Source organism: Musa acuminata, chromosome BXJ2-3 (assembly GCF_036884655.1).
Source record: "Musa acuminata AAA Group cultivar baxijiao chromosome BXJ2-3, Cavendish_Baxijiao_AAA, whole genome shotgun sequence".
Lineage (NCBI taxonomy): Eukaryota > Viridiplantae > Streptophyta > Magnoliopsida > Zingiberales > Musaceae > Musa > Musa acuminata.
Genome location: NC_088340.1, coordinates 5753437 through 5777534, shown reverse-complemented (window position 1 = coordinate 5777534; position 24098 = coordinate 5753437). Strand labels below are relative to the sequence as shown.

Below are 24098 nucleotides of genomic sequence, written 5' to 3'. Positions count from 1 at the left end.
CTATATCAACCAATAAGCATTCGATAACACAATACTTTAGAATACAAATCATACCACAGACAACATGACCGGCTTACCCTAATAACTACATGACACTAATTACTAACTCATGACATGAATCACTCACTCCATGACACGATCAAACCAACGGTCTTTCCACAGACAACTATAAAAAAAAATGATGGTGAATGAAAGATAAACACATGGTAATTTCTTATTGCTTTTAATCGTCTTTATATAGCTTCCCTAGTTAAATATCGGCGTATGCCGATAATACGAAAACTTTTATAACAATATATATTGTTAGAGGAAAACATTAATTTTTTTAAAATTAGCCTTATCTATTCCCGAAATATGTTCTACGATTATAATTCACGTCTCTTCTGACTCCTTTTTTTTTTTTTTTTTTCTAAGTACAACATTATTTTAATTAATATTATAAAATCTTAAATAGGTTTTAATATATATATTTTTTCTTCACACAAGAAGAAAGGATGAACTTTGTGAACATGCATCCAAGTTTGTGAGATGCATCATGCTAATTATTTAACATGGAAATGTAAGGTCAAATATTGGCAATTAAAAAAAAACCATGCATATCACAATGATAGAAAAAAGAAAACCTTTGGTAATACGGCATATCACATAGAGAATAAATAAAAAGGATACTTGAATTGTATTATTATTATTATGTTTTTTATTGGCTCACTGATTTCTAATTTATGTGTCTCTATTTAATATTTAATTTATTAAAAGATGTTACTCGTGTTACTTCACAATTATTTTACGACGATCGTATGTCTCTAAATTCTTCTAAATTTTATTTTATTTTTATTAATTATATAAAATATTTATAGTTTTAAGTTTATTCATGATTCTGATGGGTTAATCGATCGATCAATTTCGTTTGATCTAAATCATTGATTAAAATATTTAAAATTAAATTAATAATTATATATTTTTATAATTTAATTTTAATCTTATTTATTTTTTATAAGATTAATCGAAAGGTTACATAATAAAATTTTGATCTGACGTATGTTAATCCCGACAAATTAAAATCGATTTCATCGTTGGATTGGTAACGATAGAGTTGATGTATGTACATCAGGTGCTTCGTACTCTCTCTCTCTCTCTCATAATAACTTCTCTAGAAATGGATTCTGCGTCGTTGCTACTACAATGGGCGGACGGTGCGCACGCGAGTTGGCAGCGAGACATGACGAGAGAATTGATGATACGAATTCAATGCTTCCCACGTGAAACCTATGAAGCTTATCCTTCAAGTAACGAACATTTAATGCGCTTCCCACACTGCATGCTTGCCCACGATATGTACACCTGACGATGGATTGGATGCCCAGCTCGTACTTCTTCTTCTTCTTCTTCTTCTTCTTAATATATTTATTTTCCTTGCTCTCTCGGTTGTGTTGTGGCTCGAAGAGCAGTTTTAGATCATCCCCTTGTGTACAGGTTCCAGAATGACATATTTAGTTATTCATCGTGCTTTATATTCTACGTATTATATATATGATTGATACCTGTGTCACAGGATCGACATCTTGATGATTTATAAATAATATGATCTTGTTTCTTGAACGTTATTAATCGCATCATAATTAGCGTTCATCGAGAGTATAATGATTCAGAAGCCACATCATAAATAATATGTTTGGTAATGTATTTAAAATATGTACTATATGATTTATAAATAATATGATCATGTTTCTTGAACATTATTAATTACATCGTAATTAACGATCTATCTCACATATGAGGATAATGATTCAAAAGTCACACCATAAATAATATGTTTGGTAACGTATTTAAAATATGTACTAAGAATTTAACACATATTTTCAGATGTAAACTAGCGTTTCGTATTTTTTTTAAATCACATGTGATTTTGATGTTGGACTGAAAATGCTCAAATATAAATCATATTTCAATATTTATGAAATGATATAATTTTTTATGTTTCGAAATCATGTGATTTTATCTAAAATTACAATTCTATCAAAGAGATTTAATGAGAAACTAATATGATTTATATTTTTTTAAAGATAAAATTTTATTTTATTTTATTTTAAATTGTAATTAATTATTTATTATATATTTGGATCATATAAAATTTTTTATAAGATTGCACACATTCATTTATTTTTATTTACTTTAAAATAAATATTGAAAAATATTAAATGATAAATCTGTCACAAAATATTCAATTAACTTTTGAATATTTATCAAAAATATATATTTTTTTATCTATTATTTACTGAACATTCCATTCTTGCATATTCACTCAAATCTCTTTATTCAACTATATATTAAAAATATAAATATATTTTAAAATGGCCAAAAAGTCTCCTGAGGTGTATTCCTCCACACGTAATATTTACATCATCTCTGGGTTAATCATCTCTGATACTCTTAAACATTCTATTAATATCTTATTTCTTGATTTGACTTAGGTATTAAAGAGACTTTGTTGAATACGCCTCGAATACAATTTTATCTGGTTTGTCACCTTAAAGATTCTATAATTTTTCAATATTATTGAGAGATAAATACGAAATTGAATCTCGATTAGTTTTAAGTCAGCATTGCAGTATATATATATATATATATATATATATACATTTTATATGTGTATCAACATATGTATCATTTACATTTTATATGTTTAATGTATTTTACATTAAAGATGTAATATGTAAAAGGAATACTCTTATAGTAGAATTGAATGAACTTTGATTAAATTATAATTGCAACATAAGTTTAAATTGATGGAAGAGTCGGGTCAAATGTGAATAAAACATTATATATTATTTATATTATTGATATGATTAATTTTATATTTATCTTTTAAGTTTTTCATTGATAATCCGAATAACCTTTGTAGAGTGAATGATGGATTTGAAAATATAAGCTTTGGGAGGAAGAAGACCATTTATGTTTTTGTTAGAGTTGATAAGTACTTTAGAAATTATAATTATATTTAAACTACTAAAAATATTTTTTATTTATTGATATATGATATTTTTTGTTTGGTTTAAAATCTTCTACCAACAGGTTTCTAATGCTAAAAATAGAGAGAGAGCGAGAGAGAGAGAGAGAGAGAGAGAGAGAGAATATAATACATGTCAATGCCAAGTAAATTTCAATGCTTAATTAGTGAGAATAGTAGGTCACATTTGTTTTGGGTGCCACATATCTTTGACTCTACCCTTTTCATTGGTCATATGTGGGGATGCTTCCAAGTTAAACAATGTCCTTCTAGTGTTAGGTGGGCCAATTCAAGTACAAGAGGTCAATTTCGAGGGAGACCTCGAGATGGCCATAGATGCGACATATTTTGATAGCCTATTTTTGTGTTTTGTCCCTAAGGAATTTTGATTTTTTTTCGTGATCATTTCATCTCTCCAAATTAAATATGAATAGATTGGACTTTTTATTATTATTATATAATTTAACTTCTTAAAATTAGTTTAAAATAATAAATATTAAAAAAATGATGATTTTAATTTCAAAGAATCAAAATTATCTAAAATCATCCGATTTTAATTTTACGATAACTCTAACTTTTCTCTATTGGTTTTGTATAATAAATAATAAAATCAATATTATTTTCTTTGTCCAGCAAATATTCAATTCATATTTATCTTTTATAACTACATGTTTCTAGGGATAATTAATAAGTTGACAAGCCTTCAATAATATATGTACACAGGTTAAATCGATAGGAGACAATAACCTATGAGTAGGATGTGTTTCCACGATGTGACACTGAGTCATTAGCTATAGGTGACGATCAATAATGCACTCTCAAATGTAGCCTTTATTTCATTAAGTGTCGGCGTCACACTCCATCAAATTTATCATCCCATTAAAGTTATGTATATTAAAAAAGCCTCTTAGATTTGAAATTTAATTACACTAAACATGTCTTATGTGCAAAATAATGAATGTATCAATGACAACACGTCCAATTAATCCTTCTCCCTCCTCCAAGTAAGCCATCCATCGGAAAGCGATAACTCCACCCGCCACGTGTCCTTTGCTTCCTGCCTCGCCTCCCCACCCAAAGCACACACCAACCACTGCCGATACCGGCCGTACTACGCACCAGCCGGTAAACGACCGTTTTCTTTCTTTTGCCCTTTTATTATTATTATTATTATTATTTGAAGGAAATTACTGCAAAACCAGTATATCTCCGTCTCCCTCAAAACTATGCTCGGCTCTGCTCGAATCTGAAACCTTCTGGGCTTATTTATCTTCTCAAGCAAAGCCGCCGTTGACGACCTTGCGGTGTCTTAGAAGGCCACCGAGAACCTTCATCCTCTGTTTCGCGCATTCCGATCCCCCCCTCCCTTCCTACATTACTCGCGTTTTGCAGTCTCGGTAGCTCCGTCCGCTTCGTGAAGATGCTAACGTGCATCGCCTGCTCGAAGCAGCTCGGCGGCGGGGGAGGCGGTGGATCGCCGTTCCATGAACCCGATGAGGATGAAGCTGCCGGTGCCGGCACTCCCGGCACCCGCCAGGCCATCAAAGCCCTCACGTCCCAGGTCACGGATCGCTTGATCTCGGTTTCTTTTTTAGGTTTTGCTCGAATTGTTTCCACCGATGTGATGTAAACTCTGTTTATTTACTCGGATCAGATTAAGGACATGGCGTTGAAGGCGTCGGGGGCGTACCGGCACTGCAAGCCGTGCGCCGGGGCGGCCGCGGGGGAACGCCGCCGTCACCTCCATCACCACGGGAGCTACGCGGACTCGGAGGCGGCGTCGGGGTCGGATCGGTTCCACTACGCGTACCGGCGGGCCGGAGGGAGTGCGGCGTCCACGCCGCGAGCGACGGCGGCGGCGATGGGTCGGGAGCTGGAGGCGCGGCTCAAGGCGCTTTCCAGTGGCGAGAGGACGCCGTCGGTGAGCGGTCGGACGGAGGCCTCGTCGGCTTTCCTGGAGGACGGTGAGGAGGAGGAGCCCAAGGAATGGGTGGCCCAGGTGGAGCCTGGGGTTCTGATCACCTTCTTCTCACTCCCCCAGGGTGGCAACGACCTCAAGAGGATCCGGTTCAGGTACTCCGCTTCCCTTCGCACCTCGTTGTTTCGCGTGGATCTCGGCTACCGTGGGACCCGGGAGTGCGGTAACCGCCTCCATCCCCGACGGGCGGAGATCTAGTAGTTACCTCCTGCAAACTACTCCGCTTTTCCGCTACTCCCAGAGTAGCAAGGAACGGAATAAGATTCCATGAGCCGAATCAATTAGATAGCTTCTAAACCGGTGTTTTCTATGAGATCGAAGGCTTTTCACAAACGATCTACTTTTCAAATTAACTTTCCTGCAAATTTTATGAACCAATTCCACGGAAAGAGCAAAACGGGGATTTTAATCTCATGTATTTCTTCCGTTTGAGTCTCGTGTGCAAATTGGAGTCTTCTGTTCGGTGATCTTTCGACATTCGACTACTCTTTTTGCACAAGAAAAAGATGGGAATGTGAGGGTACGGGAAGTAGTAATAATAATGATAATGCTAATAAGAGAGTCGGAGGAGATTGGATTCCGGTTGGAATGCTTTCCCGGGGGTCAACCAGGTCCTGGTCTCGAGGCTGTGCCTTGCGGTTCCAAATTTGTTCTTTAGCTCGTTTTGTCTCGTAAATTAGTGGCGAGGGCCTGGCTTCACGCGCCGAGGGCAATCTATAATGACGACAAAAGACCCACCACCACCGCCTTCGGGGCGCGAGAAGAAAAGAACTAAAAACTCGGATCGGAACGAAAAAGCAAACAAGTGGGTCACATTTTTTTCTCTTTTTTTTTTTCGCTTTTGTTTATGATCCAAAGGCGTTTCTTTTGGGCTGATAGGGGCCCACCGTGGTTAATTTGCCTTTCAATGGAGCTGTCGCTCAGCTCTGCGGGCATTATTTAAGGCTTAGAGTGAATTCTGTAGGCTGTGACAGCCAGTTGAGCTTTCTTAATGAGCTGGAGATTCCTCGTGACCTTGAAGCTGTTCATGGGTCAGTCACATGCACGCCGCGTGTGGGTCTCCCGTGCCCCAGCAACATCATCGTGATCTCCACTCAGTTCCCCATTGTACCGGCTTAAATAAACTGTAGCGGAGCAGGTCAGGCGAAGGCTTTATGCTAACTCTGGATTTGGATCCGCTCGTATGTCTGCTTTAGATTTGGTTTACGGAAGAACATAGTACAGTCAGATGTTTGGTTATCTAATTTGTCTCAACTTGAAAAAGTAGGATACGGGAGGATCCCCAAACAGCAACCAACTTTTGTGTCTTGTGATGCATATGTCGTATGCATGGAAACAAATGAAAAACCTGCAAATTCTTCAATTTCAAATGTAGATGTTTGAAAGGCTGCATTCCATCTAACAGAAAGTATGATTAATTAGGAGTACACGAGCACACCGTAATCAGTATAGTTTGGATCAAGTCTTCGATGAATTAATCATGAAGCAGATGCCGAGTTTTGTTCATGAGGGCTAGCGCATCTGTGAAGTGATTCAGGGTTCAGAAGTTTAGAATTCATTCATCTGAAAAGATCATTACAACATAGTTTTGATCACATTGGTTAAGCTGATACATGCGAGTGCTATCACTGTGTAGGTTATTTCCTTTTATTATTAGATGATTCAGCGGTCAGTACAGATTAGGCTGCACGGTGTGCCTTGTACATGACACTTCTTTGTTTTTTTTTTTTGGAAAAGGAAAAAATATTACTTAAAGAGCTGATTGATCAGCAGCATAAAACATCAAAGGGGAAAGCTGTGGTCTACCAGAATGAGCTAAAGAATTGCTTACAAAATTGCTCGACTGAGGAAATGCGAGTAATGCACGTGACATGGAGGAATGTGTGTTACACTTCTTTGTTGCTTATCTAACCTTCTCTGCATTTGCAGCTAGTTGTAGTATTGAGGGACATTGTTCAGTCACACTGCAATATGAACTTAAATTATCTGATAGGCTTTCTAGCTAACCTACCGATAACACTAATGTTTTTCCTTTTGTCATTTACAATTCAACCTACTTGAAGTGCTGGGTACTATCAAGATATGCCTAATTGCTTATCGTCTTATTTGGTCATAATTGAGATCTTGATATCTAATTCTTTATAGTTAATTACTAGTTCATAATTAAATTTGTTTTCATTAGTTTTATACATGCTTGTAATGCAATCCTTGTGGTCTATGACTATCGTAGCCGGCAGATGTTCAACAAGTGGCAAGCCCAGAGGTGGTGGGCTGAAAACTATGACAAGGTCATGGAACTCTACAATGTCCAAAGATTAAATCGGCAGGCCATGCCTCTTCCCAAGTCTGAGGATGAGGTGAAAGAAGACTGCCTGATATCAATACTTTCCAGTTATTATTGTGCAGAATATCCATCATGGTCATGTTTCCTTTAGGCCTTTTTTCATTGCTGCTTGAATAATTTTGCCAGAGCTCAAAGGATGACAGCCCAGTGACACCACCACTGACCAAAGAGCGTCTCCCTGGCAATGTTCTCAGGCCACTGATGGGTGGTGGTGGTGGGATGGGGTATTCCTCATCAGATTCTCTCGAGCAACATCCAAGCTACAGAGGCCATGGCCATCACCACCCACACCACGCACGCCATTATTATGACTCTGGAGGCCTCACTTCAACTCCAAAGTTATCTAGCATCAGTGGGGCAAAAACAGAAACGTCATCGATGGATGCTTCATTGAGGACAAGCTCATCACCTGAGGAGGTGGACCAATCTGGAGAGCTTTCCGCGTCAATTAGCAATGCTAGTGATCTAGAGAGGGAATGGGTGGAAGAAGATGAACCTGGCGTCTACATCACGATTCGTGAATTACCCGGAGGAATCAGGGAACTCCGCCGTGTGCGATTCAGGTTAGTCTCACTTCTCTTTATTCATCTTCTTTCAGCTGCATGTTCCCTTTCAATACCAGATCTTTGAATGCTAGTTTTACAATGTTGTAATTGGTTACAAGATACGATTGTCAAACATGAGTACAGGTTGCAACTTCTGTTGCATTAAACAGTTTCTGAACAACTTGTGAGACTAGGCATGTTCGTGTGACATTGCACTTAGTTAATTGTTGGAACGACTGAAGCATTGAACTCAACTTAAGTGTGCTGCAATTTTAATGAGAGCTTTGCGCAACTTTAGAAATTTCATGTGCAACATGTTAATAAGTAGGTAACTTTCTAGCTTTTCAGATTTAGCTTCACGTAATAACAGATTGTAAAAACCTCACATCTTACTGTGCCCATCTCTGATAAACTAACTTCTTAATTGATCTGTTTAATCTGCTGATAGTCGAGAGTTCCAACGAAAAGTGAACATTCTTGATTCTTATCTAAATTGGAGCAATTTTGATAGATTAAAAATTATTTGTAACTTCAAATGAACACTAAATCCGTCTGATTCAATCAAGTTTAGGATGATTATTTTACTTTTCATGTTTCTTTGCCAGAGTATTCCTTTTCTTTTCCAGGCCAATCCATGGATGAATTTACTTGCTTTCAACTAAATTCTTAGCCTTTTACACTATGGGAAGATCCGTGGTGGTAATCTTAGAGTCATCTTTGAATTCAGCACTTTTTTTTAGCTCCTTAGCGACTGTCTTGTTGATTCATGACACTTACTGATGGGTTCTGACAAACAGATTCAGTTTATGACCATAAACTTGGGATTTAGTTGCTATTCGATTCTTTCAGTATGGCCTTGTCTACTTGCTGCTTGGTCAATGATGTGCTGGGTGACTCGTTCACCTTTGTTAGATATAATACTAGAGGTTGACTCTAGTTTGATGACATTTTGTTTTTGGAAATTGAAATCCCTTCCAGTTGTGTGATTCTATTCCATTACTTGATTCTGCTTTTCATGCCCTCATTTGTCTGGCAGCCGGGAGAGGTTTGGAGAGATGCATGCAAGGTTGTGGTGGGAGGAGAACCGTGCCAGGATACAAGAGCAGTATCTTTGATGCGGAAGCAAGCAAACATGCATCATTGCACCAGCTGTTTCTATGGGACGATCAATGCTACCTGCGTGTTTGTGTCTTCTTCATGCACTTTGCTCCAAAGCAAGAACCCCCTTTCTTTGTCTCAGCACGAACTAACAACGCGTTGCTTTCCTCCAGTTTCCAGAAAGCCTGTGGCGCACTAACATATCACTGCTTACAGAACGCATCAGCTTCACGCCACTGTTGCCTTGGTTCCTTTCGGTCTCACCCTTTGTAAGAACGTGCTACATTGCAGTCGTGTGACTAATGACATATGAGTGAGGGATATAAGCGAGTGTACACTTTGGACTAATTTGTCAAGAAGCAGATGTCGATATTGATGGTTGATGTCTTTGTAGAAGACCCATATCTTAGTGTTGTTAACATGTTCTCCGTTCTTGCATAGTTTTCGCTGTTAGACTCATGTGGGTTTATATTCTGTAGCATTATAAATTCGATGAAGAGATCTTCCCACGTCATAAATATTCTGTCACGGTTTCGTCTTACGAGATAATTAATTTTATTGAACTTGAATCATTGATCCAAAATATTTAAGTTGAGATTACCACTAATACATCCGATCAAACTTAGTTCAAATAACTCAATCCATAAAAAGGAAAATTACATTTGATGATACTAAAATATGATTCTTATGAGTATGATGCATTACACTTGCAAGTATTTAAAAGACTTCTTTCTTTTTTCGTGTTTAACGAAATTTTGACATAATATTTCCAAAAAAAAAAGAAATTCAGAACTCCAATACGACCAAAACACTTGTTTTTTCCTCAATAATATATATATTCTCCGCCGGTCAGTTCGTACCCGTGCTTCCTACCTTTCCTGTGATTGAAACGGTGGGTCCCATGCGGGTTCCCACTCTCTTAAGGCGAGGGGGGAGACGGCGGAAAGTAATAAAAGCGACTTGAACCGGCAGGACGTTTGGTGCCGTTAATTGTCAGCGTTTTGTGCGCATGATTATGCTAACGCCGTCTGTGGAGACCCAACGTTGCAAGACCGAACCGTGGTCTTGCAACGTTGGGTCTCCACAGACGGCGTTAGCATAATCATGCGCACAAAACGCTGACAATTAACGGCACCAAACGTCGGACCGACCTCGACTTCTTCTTCTCTTCCCTCCTTCCCAAAAATATCCCCACCAACTTCAACTAATTGCGACGACTCCGCAATTTCTAGGGCTTCAACTCTCTTTCGCTTCCAAAACCCTCGTTTCCCCAGAACGCTGTCTTTCTCTCCCCCAAATCCAATCTCTCTCTCGATTGAGGTCCTTTGACCTATTACCTTTGCTAGGATTTCGCTGCCGCGTCCGCCGTGCTTGGCTTCCCACTCCGCCAATCTCGACAGAGATGGTCATGGGCTCGGGTGTCGACGGCGGAGGTCAGGTTGTCCCCTTGCGCATCCAGAAGACCATCCAATCCATCAAAGAGATCGTCGGGAACCACTCCGACGCCGATATCTACGCCGTGCTCAAGGAGACCAACATGGATCCCAACGAAACCGCTCAGAAATTGCTCAACCAAGGTCGCCCTTTATCCCGCATTCATTTCGCTCTGCTTCTAATTTGCGACGCTTGTGGTTTGTGAAATTGATTTGATCGTTGCACATTATATTGCTTATTGGTTGTTGCTTTTATCTGGTGCATCTTTGGAGTGATCTCATGACATTCGAACTGCTGTAAATGTTGTCTACAAACCATTTGTTCTTTAGGAGTCGTCAGATATGGGTAAACTCGGTTATTCATGCGCTCGGTGCGCTACAGGGAAGTGCGTGTTCAGTAACTGTTCATCTTGTTTGATTGTGTTCATGAGTTTGCATTTACTGCTTTTATTATGAAAAAGATTAAAATATAAATTTACTTGTTCCTTTGTATTCTGTTGATGCAGGAAGACGAAGAATGAGTTCTTAACTTGTATAGGGTTCCAAAAGTATACGATTTTTTCTGTTAGTTTGGAGAGGGGGTCGTAGAGGGAGCTTGTCAAAAGTTTGAAGAGAAACTAGATTGTTAGATTGTTGATTCCATTTGATTTTGAGTACTTTATGCTCAAATGAATTATTTGAGTCATCTTGATTCTTAGATCTTAACATGTGGTTATGGATGATAAGTAATGAGGTTATTCTACTTGTAGAATAAGTAGTGAGGTTATGCATGTTGAACCAATTGCTGGCAAGAGAACAATAGGAGTGGAATAAATGAATTTTTTTTTGTAGTTGCTCTTTTGGTCATTTTCGTCATCTGTTGGCATTAGCAATATATGAACTTATTGGGTGTTTCAAGAAAGATGTTTATCAATTGATTGTATTGGTAAGGGTAATGTCTTTGTTGGAATAATGGCGACTAGATGGTACATCTTACAGGATCTAGAGTACAATGTTTCATGATGTCCCAACTACTTGGGGTTGGCTACGTGGTTCTTCTCCTTCCAGCACTGTTGAACTAAAAGCAGTACTATATTATTTACAAATAAAATTTTCTAGGTTTCCCTTTTTTCTCTTCTTGTGCCGGTCCTTTGTATATGCCAGTCCTAAATTACACACCTTATTTAACCAAACGATCTTCATATCTCCTTTGTATATGCCAGTTTTAGAAGATTCAGGTATAAGAAGGAACTTTTTGCTCTGCCACCATAATAGAACTGACTGAAGTTACAATAATACAGTTAAAGAATATGGGTGATAAGTATGAAAAAGGTAAGTTTTTTTAGTAGAGCTATTATTTCCCAAGGGGAGATTAAAGAAGAGTATTGCTTATTAGTATGGGATTATTTTTAAGAATAATTATAGTGTGTAGATTTCATTTATGCTAATGATAATTTACCCTAGATCACCACTTGTTTTAAAAAGAATGGAGCACATTGAGGCAGATGTCTATTTGAGTTTGAAGTGTAAGACTTACCCTTATAATATGTAAAATTTCTTGTATGACCCTATAAAGTTGCAAATGTCATGGTCACCTTTATTATTTCCAAATTTTTTTGGACTTACCCATCTTTTTGTTATGTGCTGACACTTTGCAAAAATTTGATAAGGGTATTTATGCAGTTTACTTTAGAAGGGTTTTTGTTATACTTTTTTGGGAGTCTTGACAGTTTGTAAACATTAATAGGATATCTATTGTTTTTGCAACTTTGTGAGGAAACTTATTAATATATAAGTGGAGTGGCATGTATTAACTGTGCCTTGATTTAACTGGGGGCCATGGCAAGAAATTTATCTAACTTAACATAGACAGTCTGGAGACCAGCCTCTTGTTGTTCTGGTAGATGTATGTTATTCCTGTCGTAAAAAGTTAAAAGAGTTACACAAATGGCATATTGATGTAACATTAGTAATTGAATAAGCTTGGGCATTGGCTGCTCAAACTGGTTCAATTGGAAATTTCCACTGATACATTTTTGTTCCTTACAAGGCTGTTGAGTTGAGATGAAAATTGTCATGGACCATCATCGAATATCTCCATTCTTGGCCCTGAAGAAGAAAATGATATTGATGATGTCTGTTTGATGTTTGTGCTATTAGTATTTGTTAATTTCACTTTTTATTCTCCAATCTGGCTTAAGCATATTGTTTCTCTTTGTACCTTACAGATCCATTTCATGAGGTAAAAAGGAAAAGGGACAGGAAGAAAGAGGTATTCTATGCTTACATAAACTATCTTGTATCTAGATTGACATTTATGCTTTTTGTTCCATTTCCCAGTGTAATCTACTGCTTTTAACATTTTTCTTGTCATATTAAAAAAATAATTTGACCATGCACACAATTATTAGATTTGCCAACATTTTCTTTTGCACAGAATTGTTTTGAAATAGCTCAAGCTTTTAGGCAGTCTTTCGTATTTAAAGCTTTATAACCTCTACCGAAGATTTTGTTTTAATGGTGATTTTGACTTAAGGATGATATGCTTTTAGAATAAGGTAATTATGCTAATTTCTCCATGAAGAGGAAAGGTAATGACTATACTCTTGAAACTGTGGTGCTTGATTTTGCGTGTCCAATCCCTTTTTCTACCCTCTTCCCACCGATTGAATGTAACACGTCACTGAAAACCCTCAATTTGGAGTAGTGTCATGTACAAAGCTTTTTATGTTTGAACCCTTTTTTTAGGACACTGAATCAAGATCCAAATGGTCTGTTCTGTGATCATATGACTCTTTTTAGTTGTTTGGCTTCATGTGCATATGGCATAGATTGGAATTTCTTTGTCGATCTTTGTATATTTATATGTTTTTACTTATTAGGACATTTGTCATGACCTCAGCCTACAGGTTACAGGGGCTTAGCTGATACAAGAAGGCATGTGGAACCTAATGTACAGTGGGCGAAACCTCTTACATCATGGGATCAAAATATGCACAAAGGAGATTATACTCGAAATTCAGTTCCTAGTAATCCAACATCTCAGTTTCTCAGCTTCCGTATTTAGTTCTGTAACACTTAGGAAGATGAATTTTCTTATAAAAATTCTCCTAGTAATGTTTTATCATTGTGATAGTTTTAGGGCATATTGGTCTTTTCTTCATCCTATTTGCTTTTTGATTTTTCGAGTGGTGATACTGTGTAACATATGGGATACTGGAATCCTGAAACTGAAAAGTCTAGAACAGTATCATATTTAGGTGGTATCATTATAGGTTTATTTCACAAATTATCAGGGTTCTACCGGGTTTCTCTTTTGTTCCATGTTTCATTAAGGGTGAGCCTTCGCACCACAGGAAATCTGTTTCTGTGTAATTTGATACATTTGAGTGATGAAAATAGGCTCTTCACATGTAGGGAAAAGGTTTTAGACAGACGATCCTCCTCAGACCTGACATTGGTAGGAGCCTTGTGTATTAATCTGTTTGTTTATTTACTATCTGATCTCTTTCTATCACATAATATACTAATGGTAACTCTTTTTCCAGCACCACCTTGTTTGTAAGAATGTCTTTTAGTCTCTATTAGATTCTCTTATTCTACTACTTTAAGTGCATTTCTGTGTTATTCTGGAAGGAATGAGTTTCTGAGCCTGTCAAGTTTTCTTGCTAAGATAATCCAAAAAAAAAGTGCAGCTGAATGCATGAGGCTCCTATCAATGCGTATTCTTTTTTAACGTGTAATCTTTTTTTCCTTTTTCAACATGGCATTTAACCTATTCCATTCTCTAGACTCAGTCAGGATGTGTTTTGATAGTTACCACTCATCTTATGTGTTCAGCTGCTGACCAACTGCCTTCCAGCATTTGTAATTGCTTTTGCTTATGTTTCTTTTTTTCACTTGTTTATGCTTGGAAGTAAATTAGAAGAGCCTCCAACAGATTCTTTGGTCCTCTTTTTGTCAGATAATTTTCACATATTTTCCTGTGCATGCAAATTATTTCATAAATTAGTTTCTCATTTGTCTGTAATTTGAACTTGGTCTTCAAGCCTGTGGCACATGGTGTACGTCTAATCTACATCATGGATGTATAGAGAAAAGAAACCTACATGGACATAAGATAATTTCAAATCTTTAAGAGTCAAGGATTTGAGATAAATGTTCCATGTCGTTATCATGCCATTTGGAGTGGATTAAATTTAATTTTATTATGTAATTCGAAAGATTTTTTTACTTTAGCCAACCTAAATTCAATCTTTTTTTATTAGGGATTACAAACCCAAACCAGTGCTTCCCTTCTTTACGGATGAGAAGTAGCACCGAAGATCGAAAGTAGAATTATTGCTGTTATTGATACTTCAGGAGAGGATTACATGACTTTATTTTGTTAGGTTACTATTGCCCCAATCATTATCCACGTAGAATGATGAGTAAGCCACTTTTCCCCTCAAAGGAAGACCCTTATAAGTTTTTTGGTTTGGCCAGCTCTGCTGTTATATAACAATGGGTTGTTGCCTGCTGATGGAGTCCTAATAAGGCTCTGACTAGGCTTTTTGTCCCAAGAGTTATAGTGGCTCTTAACCACCTGTCTTTGAGAGTCTCTCGGCTTCCTGTTTAATTTGTGAGAAACCCCTCTATTCTTCTGGCTGTGCTAGGAATCATGAATTCAGACCTTCTGCGAACCACATTGGATTGAATAGCTCTATTTCAGTTAGGGTTTATGCTTAAGATTGGACTTCTGCTGCTTCTGCTCTTGTTGTGACTCTGCCTCCGCCACCTCTTCTTATGGTGAATCTTTCTCTCTGCTGCTGTAGGGACTTAGATTATGCCTCTTGCATCACAACAGTTCTCTGATTTGTTTTGTTATTTTTCTACATCCTTAAATTACACTATGCTTATGAGTTATGACCTAGTCAAATTATCACGAATCTTGATTTCATTTGGGAGTCCAAGGATAAAAAGCATTTAACTTTGCCAGGGTTCAAAATCTAAAAAATAGCACATCATCAGTATATGTTCTATTCGAAACTTTATTATGCTTCAAGTATCTTGTTTAAGTGGTTGTTGCTACTCCTGGCTGAAAGTGAGCATGAAATTTTATATAACATCTTTTTTTGCATATTCTTGGTTCTGATTTTCTTTTTTTTAGTTCCAAACTGAATAATCTTTGGAAATTCAAAGGGTAAGGGCCATAAGGCTTGACATCACAGTATGGTTGCCTTTTTGTGACCATGTTGATTAGGGCTCAAGAGTCACAAAAATGGTCTCTTTGCTTGTAAGCATAAGGTGGTGTACATGGAACTCACCTTGGCAAGAATCTGGTGCGCTAGGTCACTCTTTTCAATATTTTGGAAATGCAGTTGTTCATGTTCTGCAAAGATCTATTTATTCTGTATTATTGTTAGCGACCTATGTTTTTACTTAGATAAATTCTTTTAAAACATGTGTACACCTAGTTTAGGTGCAATAAATTATGTTCAAACATGCAGGAATCAGCAGACAATTTCGTATTGTGAGAGACAACAGAGTAAATCAAAATGCAAAAGAGGATGTCAAGCAAGAAACACTTCATCAAACTTCTTCATACATTCATGAGAAGAGGTGTGCTTATCTTATTTTTTGCTATTGTTCAGAATTGATTATCTTTACTTCATCATCTGAGAGTATTGCTATCATCAGTGGCACGGTCATCTGTCATATTATTTTATTAGATTGGTTGAAAGATCTCCGGAGATGCAATAAAGTTAAATGACACATTTTTAGGCTTATGGTGATTAGTAAATATAGAAAACAAATGTTGCCAAAGATGGTCATAAGTCAGTATCAGAAAGATTGGGGGAAAAATGTAGGTGGTTAAATGCATCAATATTTGAATTTGAGAAATTATTTCAGCAATTGAGAGAATCGGCTGGAGTGATCTGGGGTGTCAAGAGTGAAATGCTGTCATGACAATCTTGGATAAGACATCAGAAGCCATGGCTTTCTAAAGCAGACTAATTATCGGTGCCATAAAATAAGATGAAAGGATTTTTGTACTGCCAATGCAAGGAGCTTCTTGGTCCAGTGACGTGAGCTTCTTGGATTCTGTTTTTTTTCTATTTTTCTATCGTAGGTTTATGAGGATTTCTAGGTCCTATAATCCAAGTTGCTCAATAGATATTTCCTCTCTTGAAGATATAGTAGCTTATGGGCACTAGTTCCACGGAATCATATGGGCCTGACTTTATTCTGATCTGACTGTTGATTGGAAAGCATCAAATTTGATTCGGCCCTATTCTCTGATGATCAATAATAGTGTGAATGAATTGTTATATGTCGAGATTAACATTAAAAATGTCCTCTTATTTGGAGAGTTCTTACAGCACTCACTATTTTGTGTCCAGGAAGTCATCAAACTGTGGTTATATTGGTCTAATTTATTCTCTTTGATCTTGTTATGACTTCTGCTTCTTCACTATGCATGATGTTCGAAGTTTATGCTTCCATGTCTGCTTTAGATTCATAAATCATGCTTCATTACTGATTAAATTATTTACTATGTTTTCTATGTAGCTTGTTAGGTTAGTGCTGTAATTATATGAAATTTGGATTTGTTCTTAAGTATATTTGCTGCAATCAGGCCAGTGGTTATTCCATGCATTCACAATGTGTTCATCTTGTGTGTAATTATTTTTATTAGAAAGAAGCGTTGATCTCTTCATGCACATCCTCATTTGTTGTTTCTCACTGTAGCACTGCCCGAGATCCATCTGATGAAGAGCTGTCTGTAGCCTCAAATTTAGACGGATACTTGCTATCAGCAGATTCAAGCAAGTTTACTGATGTATCTCATAATGCCAAAGATGCAGGCCCAAGTGGCAGTCAGAGACCATTTCTGCATGAAGATGCAAAGGCAACTGTCTCTTCATCAAAAGCACAGGATTTACAAAATAGTTCTCATGCTCATTCTAAAGTGGCATCAGGCAATTCTATTATAGGTGTGTACTCTTCATCTCTAGACCCAGTTCATGTACCGTCTGCTGACTCCAGATCAGCTGGAATAGTTGGGGCTATTCGGCGTGACATAGGAGCTGTTGGTGCTCAGAGACGGTCTTCTGATCGTCGGGTTTCTCAGTCATCAGTTTCTAATCTCTCTTCAAATCCTCCATTGGGAAAAGATGTTTCTCCACAGACAGAACCATCTGGTCATCTAAATGCCACATCTAAGAGCAATCATCTAAACCAAGGATCTGCCCTGGTGCGTAATTTGCCTAGCACATCCATGAGCAGATCAGTTCTGAGTGGCCAACACAATAGCAAGCAGCACCAACAGTTTATGGGTAATCAGAAAGGTACATGCTTCGTGATCAGGATGAATCCAATTGTTCATTGATATCACCTTGCTGAAGCCTTTATCTTCATGAAGTGCATGTACTGGTTAATCTTTCTAGTTTTTATTAATTTTTCTCTATATCTGTAGTCTTGTAGAATTTATTAATTTTTCTCCATATTTGTAGTCTTGTAGAATTGTTATTATGTTATACACTTCTATGTTCTATTATGGTTGGGAATAATACCATGCTATCACTGATGCTTCTTTATTTTTGTGGTATTGGTGAATACACCTATTGAATGTTGTTTTATGTTTGTGCAATCCTAAATAATCATTATCTTTGTGGTAAGTGAATATATGGTAGTGTCCAAATATCCTGTTAAGTGTTAACATCGATCTTGTTTTTGCATGCATATTACATGTGTGTTGAAAGTAAATAGTGTACAGCATTCGTAAATGTTATGCCATCAACTACCATGTGGTATTGGCCTCAACGAGAAATCTTAAAATATGTCTAAATTGGTTTTTCCTTTAATTTTTAAGATTATTCAGTGTTTTGAAATGCAATCTATGTGGATACATATGCAATTGCAGATGCATATGCAGTCATTTGCTGTATCTGTAGGACTTGTTGCCCCAATATATGGCTGACTGCAGATGTGGGCTTTGCTAATGAAGTCCACATGGACATGTATATGCTACTGCATATACAGCCACATAAAATCAACTGCATATACAACAACGAATGCAGTTGGTGGTTATGTTGACCATTTTGATGTATTTCTTATTTGAATAGATATTATTATTTTAGAGAATATTTTCACAAATGTCATAAGTTGTCGCATGACAACATTTCTAATATTTCTACTTCAATTTCCTATATTGTCCAAGGAGAAGGAAAAGATGAAAGAAATTAAAGCTTCCCTCTATTGAATATTTAATCTCATCATCTTGCAAGGGAAAGACTATTTGTCAAATATATCCTTGGAAATGAAGATTATTCTGCATATTATATTTGCAAATATATCTTCTTTGAAGAAAGATGTAGCAGATGGTTTATCATATCATAATTGTAATATTTTCTTATGTCTGTATTTGCATTTTCTTCTTCTATTTGGGGTTTATAGAAGAGGAAAATGATTTGTAATTGGTACATTGAAGGAATCGATGACTGAATGAGTTCTTTTCTCATATTATATGTAAATGGTTTAAAACATTCCTTTTTCTTGATGGTATGCAAAATATATGGAGGTGTGAGGTCTTTCAACGTTTTTCCATTATTTATTATTATTATTATTATTTTCTTACTTTCTTTTTCTCTTCCCTGCATTCTCAACAAAACAAAAAAAAAAGAAAAAAATGACATCCTTGTCATGAACTCATCCTACATCAGCGGTTCGCATATGCATAAAAGCATGATCATCATATAGGATGGATGGATCAAAGATTGTTTGCTCTCTTTTCTCCTGGAAACTGTTTAGTTGTGACTTTGATGGATTCATGGAGTATCATTTGGGAGATATGCATCTCTGCTTGGATGTCTTAAAAGTTCTTTTGATAACTACAAAAGTTAATTTGATTGTTGATAAGTTGTTTAAACTACTAATTTATAATTTTATATTTTATTAGTTGGCGCATACGAAGATAACATAGTATTACTTTTATCATCACTTTAAATATTCTCTTTGCAGCCATGCAGACCAACATGGAATGGAAGCCAAAATCTACTCAGAAACCCAATATTGCCATACCAGGTGTGGTTGTATCTGATTCAGTCTCTCCATCTTCTGCTGATAATTTGTGTATCACCAAGCTGGTAGATGCTACTGAACTGTCTGAGAAATTGTCAAAAGCTAGTATATCAGAAAATCAACATGTGATCATACCTCAACATCTTCAAGTGCCAGAGTCGGAGCGTACATGCTTGACTTTTGGCAGTTTTGAGGCAGGTTTTGACTCAAAAGGAATTATAACTGCTAATCAACAATCTCAAAGTTCAGATGAGTTCACTGATGAACCTTCAGTAAGGTGCTACTACCTCTTCATCATCTTCCCTGTCATATTTTTATGAAATTTTTTTTCAAACAAATTAATACTTATTCTAGATTCATCATTTGTTTTTTTACTGCAAGCCATTTCTGAACAGATAGGAAACTGAATTTCTCATTTATTAATATTAGATCTGAATCTTATATCTTGAGATTTAGATATGATTATTTTTTTTTCAATTCAAGGTAGGAAGAATTTTCTCATTAGGTTTGGTTATTGTAGTGCATCAGCTTCAGTTCCAGTTGTCTCCACCGCGGATGTCTTTGCTGCTGGCCATAAGGATACTTTGGTAGTCCAAGGTAGAACCCCTCAATCTGACTACCCTGCAGTGGTTTCAGAGTCTGAGGAACTACCAACTGCAACTGATGATTCGCAAAGTTCTCAAAATATTGGTAGTTATGCAGATATTGGGTTGGTCCAAAGTAGCAGTCCTCCTTACAGTTCAAAAGAACAGCAGTTGCAAAATCCACAAAGCTTGTCGAGCTTCTCGGTGAGTCGAAACGTACATGCACACTGAAACTCAGGATTCAGACTGCTTTTGTCTTAAATTGGGAACTTGAGGCTAGTCATGTGATAGAAGTCCTAGATATTTGAGTAAACTTTTGATCTTCTGGTTGACAAATGTTGGTGAATTTTTAACCTGCTCTTATTAATGACTCCTAATAACAACTGCATTGTTCATTTGAAACAGGCATATGACAACCAAAATGGTTATGATGTCCCATTTTTTAGAACTGTGTTGGAAGACAATGTACATACACAAGACTTAACTTCGGCATCTGAGGTGTCTTCTCTTTCCAGCATTATCTTGCTCTTTGTGCAAGTTTATTGCTTATATTAATCTCTACTACTTACAAGACCTGATATGTTTTATTAGTAGCAACAGTTTATTCAGGAAAAACATTTTGGTATGTAAGGCTTAGTCATTCAAGAAAGAATACATGATAGGTTCTCAAAGATGCCCTTTTTAGCAATTAATTATGTGGATGAAGTATATTGCCCTTATCCAAGGTTTACTTGTTTTTGCTCAAATTTAATTCTGCCTGTATTCTGTATCTTTTTGGTGCAGGCCCTGAACTCACTTGCTTCCAGCTTCAGCCCTTTATCCTCCAATGGTATCACACAACAGCAACAACTAGCTCATCAGCCTCAGCAGTCACTTCCGCAGATGTATCCACAAGTTCACATCCCACATTATCCAAATTTTGTACCTTATCGTCACATGTTTTCTCCAGTTTATGTCCCACCGATTGCATTGCCGAACTACTCTAGCAATCCTGCATATCCTCACCCCTCAAATGGGAACAACTATCTTATGATGCCAGGCGGAAGCTCGCAGATACCTGCTGCCAGTATGAAGTATGCAGCTGCACAGTATAAACCAGTACCTGGTGGTAGCCCTACAGCATATGCAAGCTACAATAATTCAGCTGGATTCACCATTAGTCCCCCTGGTGCTGTTGGCAGTACAGCAGGCCCTGATGACATCACTAGAATCAAGTATAAAGACCACGGTCTCTATATGCCAAATCAACAGGTTATTGGCTTTGCTCTTAACATTTTTCATCTAACTGATTTAGCAAAGAGTAGGACACCATAATGTAGTTTAATTTATTTTGTTGCACCAGCTGAAATCACCTCTTATTTTTTGAGATAGGTGTCTGCATGTTATATTTTCCTAACACCAAATTATTATGGAGGGTGACACAGGATGTCTATTGCCTTAGTCTCTGAAAATCTCTGTACCAATTTTTATACCCTGAATTCATGTTTAGTTCTGTGTCACCGATGGATGCTAAAACTTCAGGCTCAAAATAGTTAAAGAGGAACCGCAACCATTTCATAATATGGTTGTGCTCAGTTCTTTATTATATTTTTGTTTTATAATAACAAGTTGTTGTATGTGTTTTATAGGCGGAGACATCGGACATCTGGATTCAGACACAAAGAGAGCATCCAAGCTTGCAGTCAGCACCATATTACAACTTATCAGGGCAAGCACCACATGCAGCATTTTTGCCCGCACATGCTGGTCATGGTTCTTTCGGTCCCGCAGCACAGATTTCACATGTGCAGTACCCTGGTTTGTACCATCCCAGTCAACCAGCCTCCATGGCGTCCCCACATCAGTTGGTACATCATAATGTGGCACCAGCCATCGGTGGAGGTGTTGGGGTTGGGGTGGCGGCGCCGGGGCCAGGGCCACAGGTTGGAACCTATCAGCAGCCCCAGGTTGGTCACCTAAACTGGACGGCCAACTTTTGATGATGCATCGTTTGTCTGGGTTAGGGAATAGTGTTGCGTATGCAAAAGTGCCATATTGTAGTTTGTTATTGGACGCACGTTTTTCCTTTGGTGAAATGACTAGTTAAAGTCTATTTTAAGTTAATTGTCTTCTGCTTTCTTTTCTTGATAGAATCTGAGGCCTTAAAAATAGGCTTAAACCAATTGTGGGTAAAGTGAATCAGCTACATAGGAAAAGATAGAATTCTGGAAATGGTGGTGTTTGGAAGAAAGAAAATGAAAGTGAGGTTTCCTTGGATGCAACGTTGGTTTCCTGTAGTGACGACATGTATTAGCAGTGAATATTGATTGTTGCGTTCCTGGGAATTGGTTGATAAATATGATCATAGATGCCAATTGACGAAGTTAGATTAAGTTCCAAATTCAGAAATTCTTTCGATCATTTCTCCTGGTGGGGCATTGATTAAAGAACATGCCATGATGTGAAGACACAATTAGGGGAGATTTTACATGCCTTAGGATTATGTGGATTCTTGATGATGATGATGATGATGATGATGATGATGTTAATCCCATGAGAGACTAGGTTAGGCCTATAGCTTGAGCTTTAGCATTTTAGATAAATCGTTTTAAGATCAACAAAATTAATGAAGAGTTGACCTTCTGCATTTTGTCGGATAAGATTAGAAAACAAAGCTAGAGAGCACATTACTCCACCTTCGTGTCTTCAAGCCCTTCTTCTTCTTCTTCTTCGTCGAGCTATAGCGATTGATGGACAACACCATCTACGTTGATGTCTGTTTTGGTGGCGGGGACGTCACACGTGTCACCACTCCATCCGCCACCAAATCATCATCATCATCGTTCTTATGCCGTCTTTCGTCACAAGCATGCCCATGCTTGAACCGATAGGTAAAGAACATTTGATGGAGGATAAGTTATTATTATTATTAGTAAGGATTTCATATTTAATTTATCTAAAAAATCTTCATTAATTAATTTTTATTGACATCCTTGTTGTAAATCTCAATTTTATTCTTTATTTCAATCATTTTTTTAAATTTTTTTTTAAATTGATTCACCTAAGTTAACTAGTTCGTGTCCCCCTACTCAGTTAACTAGTTCGTGTCCCCCTACTCCTCCTCTACATGCTTTTTGAAATGAGAGATGGCAGAAGTGCAGCGACGTAGAAGAGGGAAGAAGGAAAAAAAGAAAAAAAAAAAAAAAAAGGGGGGGGGGGGAGGGGAAAGAAGAAGATCAATTCCGACTAGTCTGATTCTACCTTGATTGTTATCCTCTCGGTTTTCAATATGCCCATACATTTACCTTGATTGTTATCTTTGCCTCTACCTCTTCTTTTGAGTATAAAGCTTGCTCAGAGTATGTATATTTATTGATTCTTTATTCATAGATTATCAAAGAATCCATCAGTTCATCGATATCTATCTCCTCAACATCTTTGGACTGATCAACCAAACACATTACTTGCTCAAATTTAGATATTAATGATTTAATTTTTTTTCATAATTTCAACGTCACTAATCTTTTTACTATTGGGTTTTTATCTAGTTTGTAATGGCAAAAGTAAGAAAAAAAAAATGATCTGAGATAGATTAAGTTTGATTCATCTTCAAACTTTTCAACTTTGATTTTAGTGCTTATACATATCTCTTCATCTTAGTCATGCCTTGATAAATCTTTTGAAAGATGGATCAAGTATCATGTGAAGTTTAAGCAGTGTAGATCTTTTCTGGATAAAAATTTCCTCATCTTTCTTTATGTGACATCTCAATTAGACATTTTGATTTGAGGTGCATGAATCTTCTTCTTTTTTACTAAACTTTGTAAGACCTTTATCAATAATATCTAAATTATCTTGATAATTAAAAAATATCTTCATCTAGATACTTCAATGGTCATTGTTCTTATTAGTGAATCAAGAAATTTGATGTTGAATTATATTATTGAAGAAAGCTATAATCTTCTTATTAATATTATTATGAGCACTACTTCAAGAATTCTTCTCTCTATAGTTTTTTTTTTCTCAAATTTTCTCTCTCTATCTAAGAGTAGGTTTCTTTCTCTAAACAACATTATTTTCCTCTCTAT

The 24098-nt window shown here is 36.9% G+C and overlaps 2 protein-coding genes across 2 annotated transcripts; both read left to right on the top strand.

Annotated features, from left to right (window-relative positions):
* Positions 1-4252: 4252 nt before the first annotated feature.
* Positions 4253-9412, top strand: LOC103977609 (protein Brevis radix-like 1). Its single transcript, XM_009393174.3, has 5 exons — positions 4253-4568; positions 4662-5080; positions 7216-7342; positions 7456-7892; positions 8911-9412. Exons 1-5 carry the CDS (start codon positions 4428-4430, stop codon positions 8987-8989), a joined length of 1203 nt encoding a protein of 400 aa, XP_009391449.2. The 5' UTR covers positions 4253-4427; the 3' UTR covers positions 8990-9412.
* A 758-nt stretch (positions 9413-10170) lies between these two features.
* On the top strand, positions 10171-22134 carry LOC103977608 (GBF-interacting protein 1-like). Its single transcript, XM_009393173.3, has 10 exons — positions 10171-10549; positions 12613-12656; positions 13287-13413; positions 15874-15985; positions 17117-17715; positions 19388-19724; positions 19968-20235; positions 20437-20529; positions 20815-21282; positions 21660-22134. The coding sequence occupies exons 1-10, from the start codon at positions 10375-10377 to the stop codon at positions 22008-22010; spliced, it is 2574 nt and encodes an 857-aa protein (XP_009391448.2). The 5' UTR covers positions 10171-10374; the 3' UTR covers positions 22011-22134.
* The last annotated feature ends 1964 nt before the right edge of the window (positions 22135-24098 follow it).

Coding starts and splice junctions, on each gene's coding strand:
- LOC103977609 (XM_009393174.3), top strand. CDS start 4,428: ATGCTAACGTGCATCGCCTGCTCGAAGCAGCTCGGCGGCGGGGGAGGC. Junction 4,569..4,661: donor TCAAAGCCCTCACGTCCCAG/GTCACGGATCGC, acceptor TACTCGGATCAG/ATTAAGGACATGGCGTTGAA. Junction 5,081..7,215: donor CTCAAGAGGATCCGGTTCAG/GTACTCCGCTTC, acceptor TGACTATCGTAG/CCGGCAGATGTTCAACAAGT.
- LOC103977608 (XM_009393173.3), top strand. CDS start 10,375: ATGGTCATGGGCTCGGGTGTCGACGGCGGAGGTCAGGTTGTCCCCTTG. Junction 15,986..17,116: donor TCATACATTCATGAGAAGAG/GTGTGCTTATCT, acceptor TTCTCACTGTAG/CACTGCCCGAGATCCATCTG. Junction 20,530..20,814: donor ACTTAACTTCGGCATCTGAG/GTGTCTTCTCTT, acceptor TTTTTGGTGCAG/GCCCTGAACTCACTTGCTTC.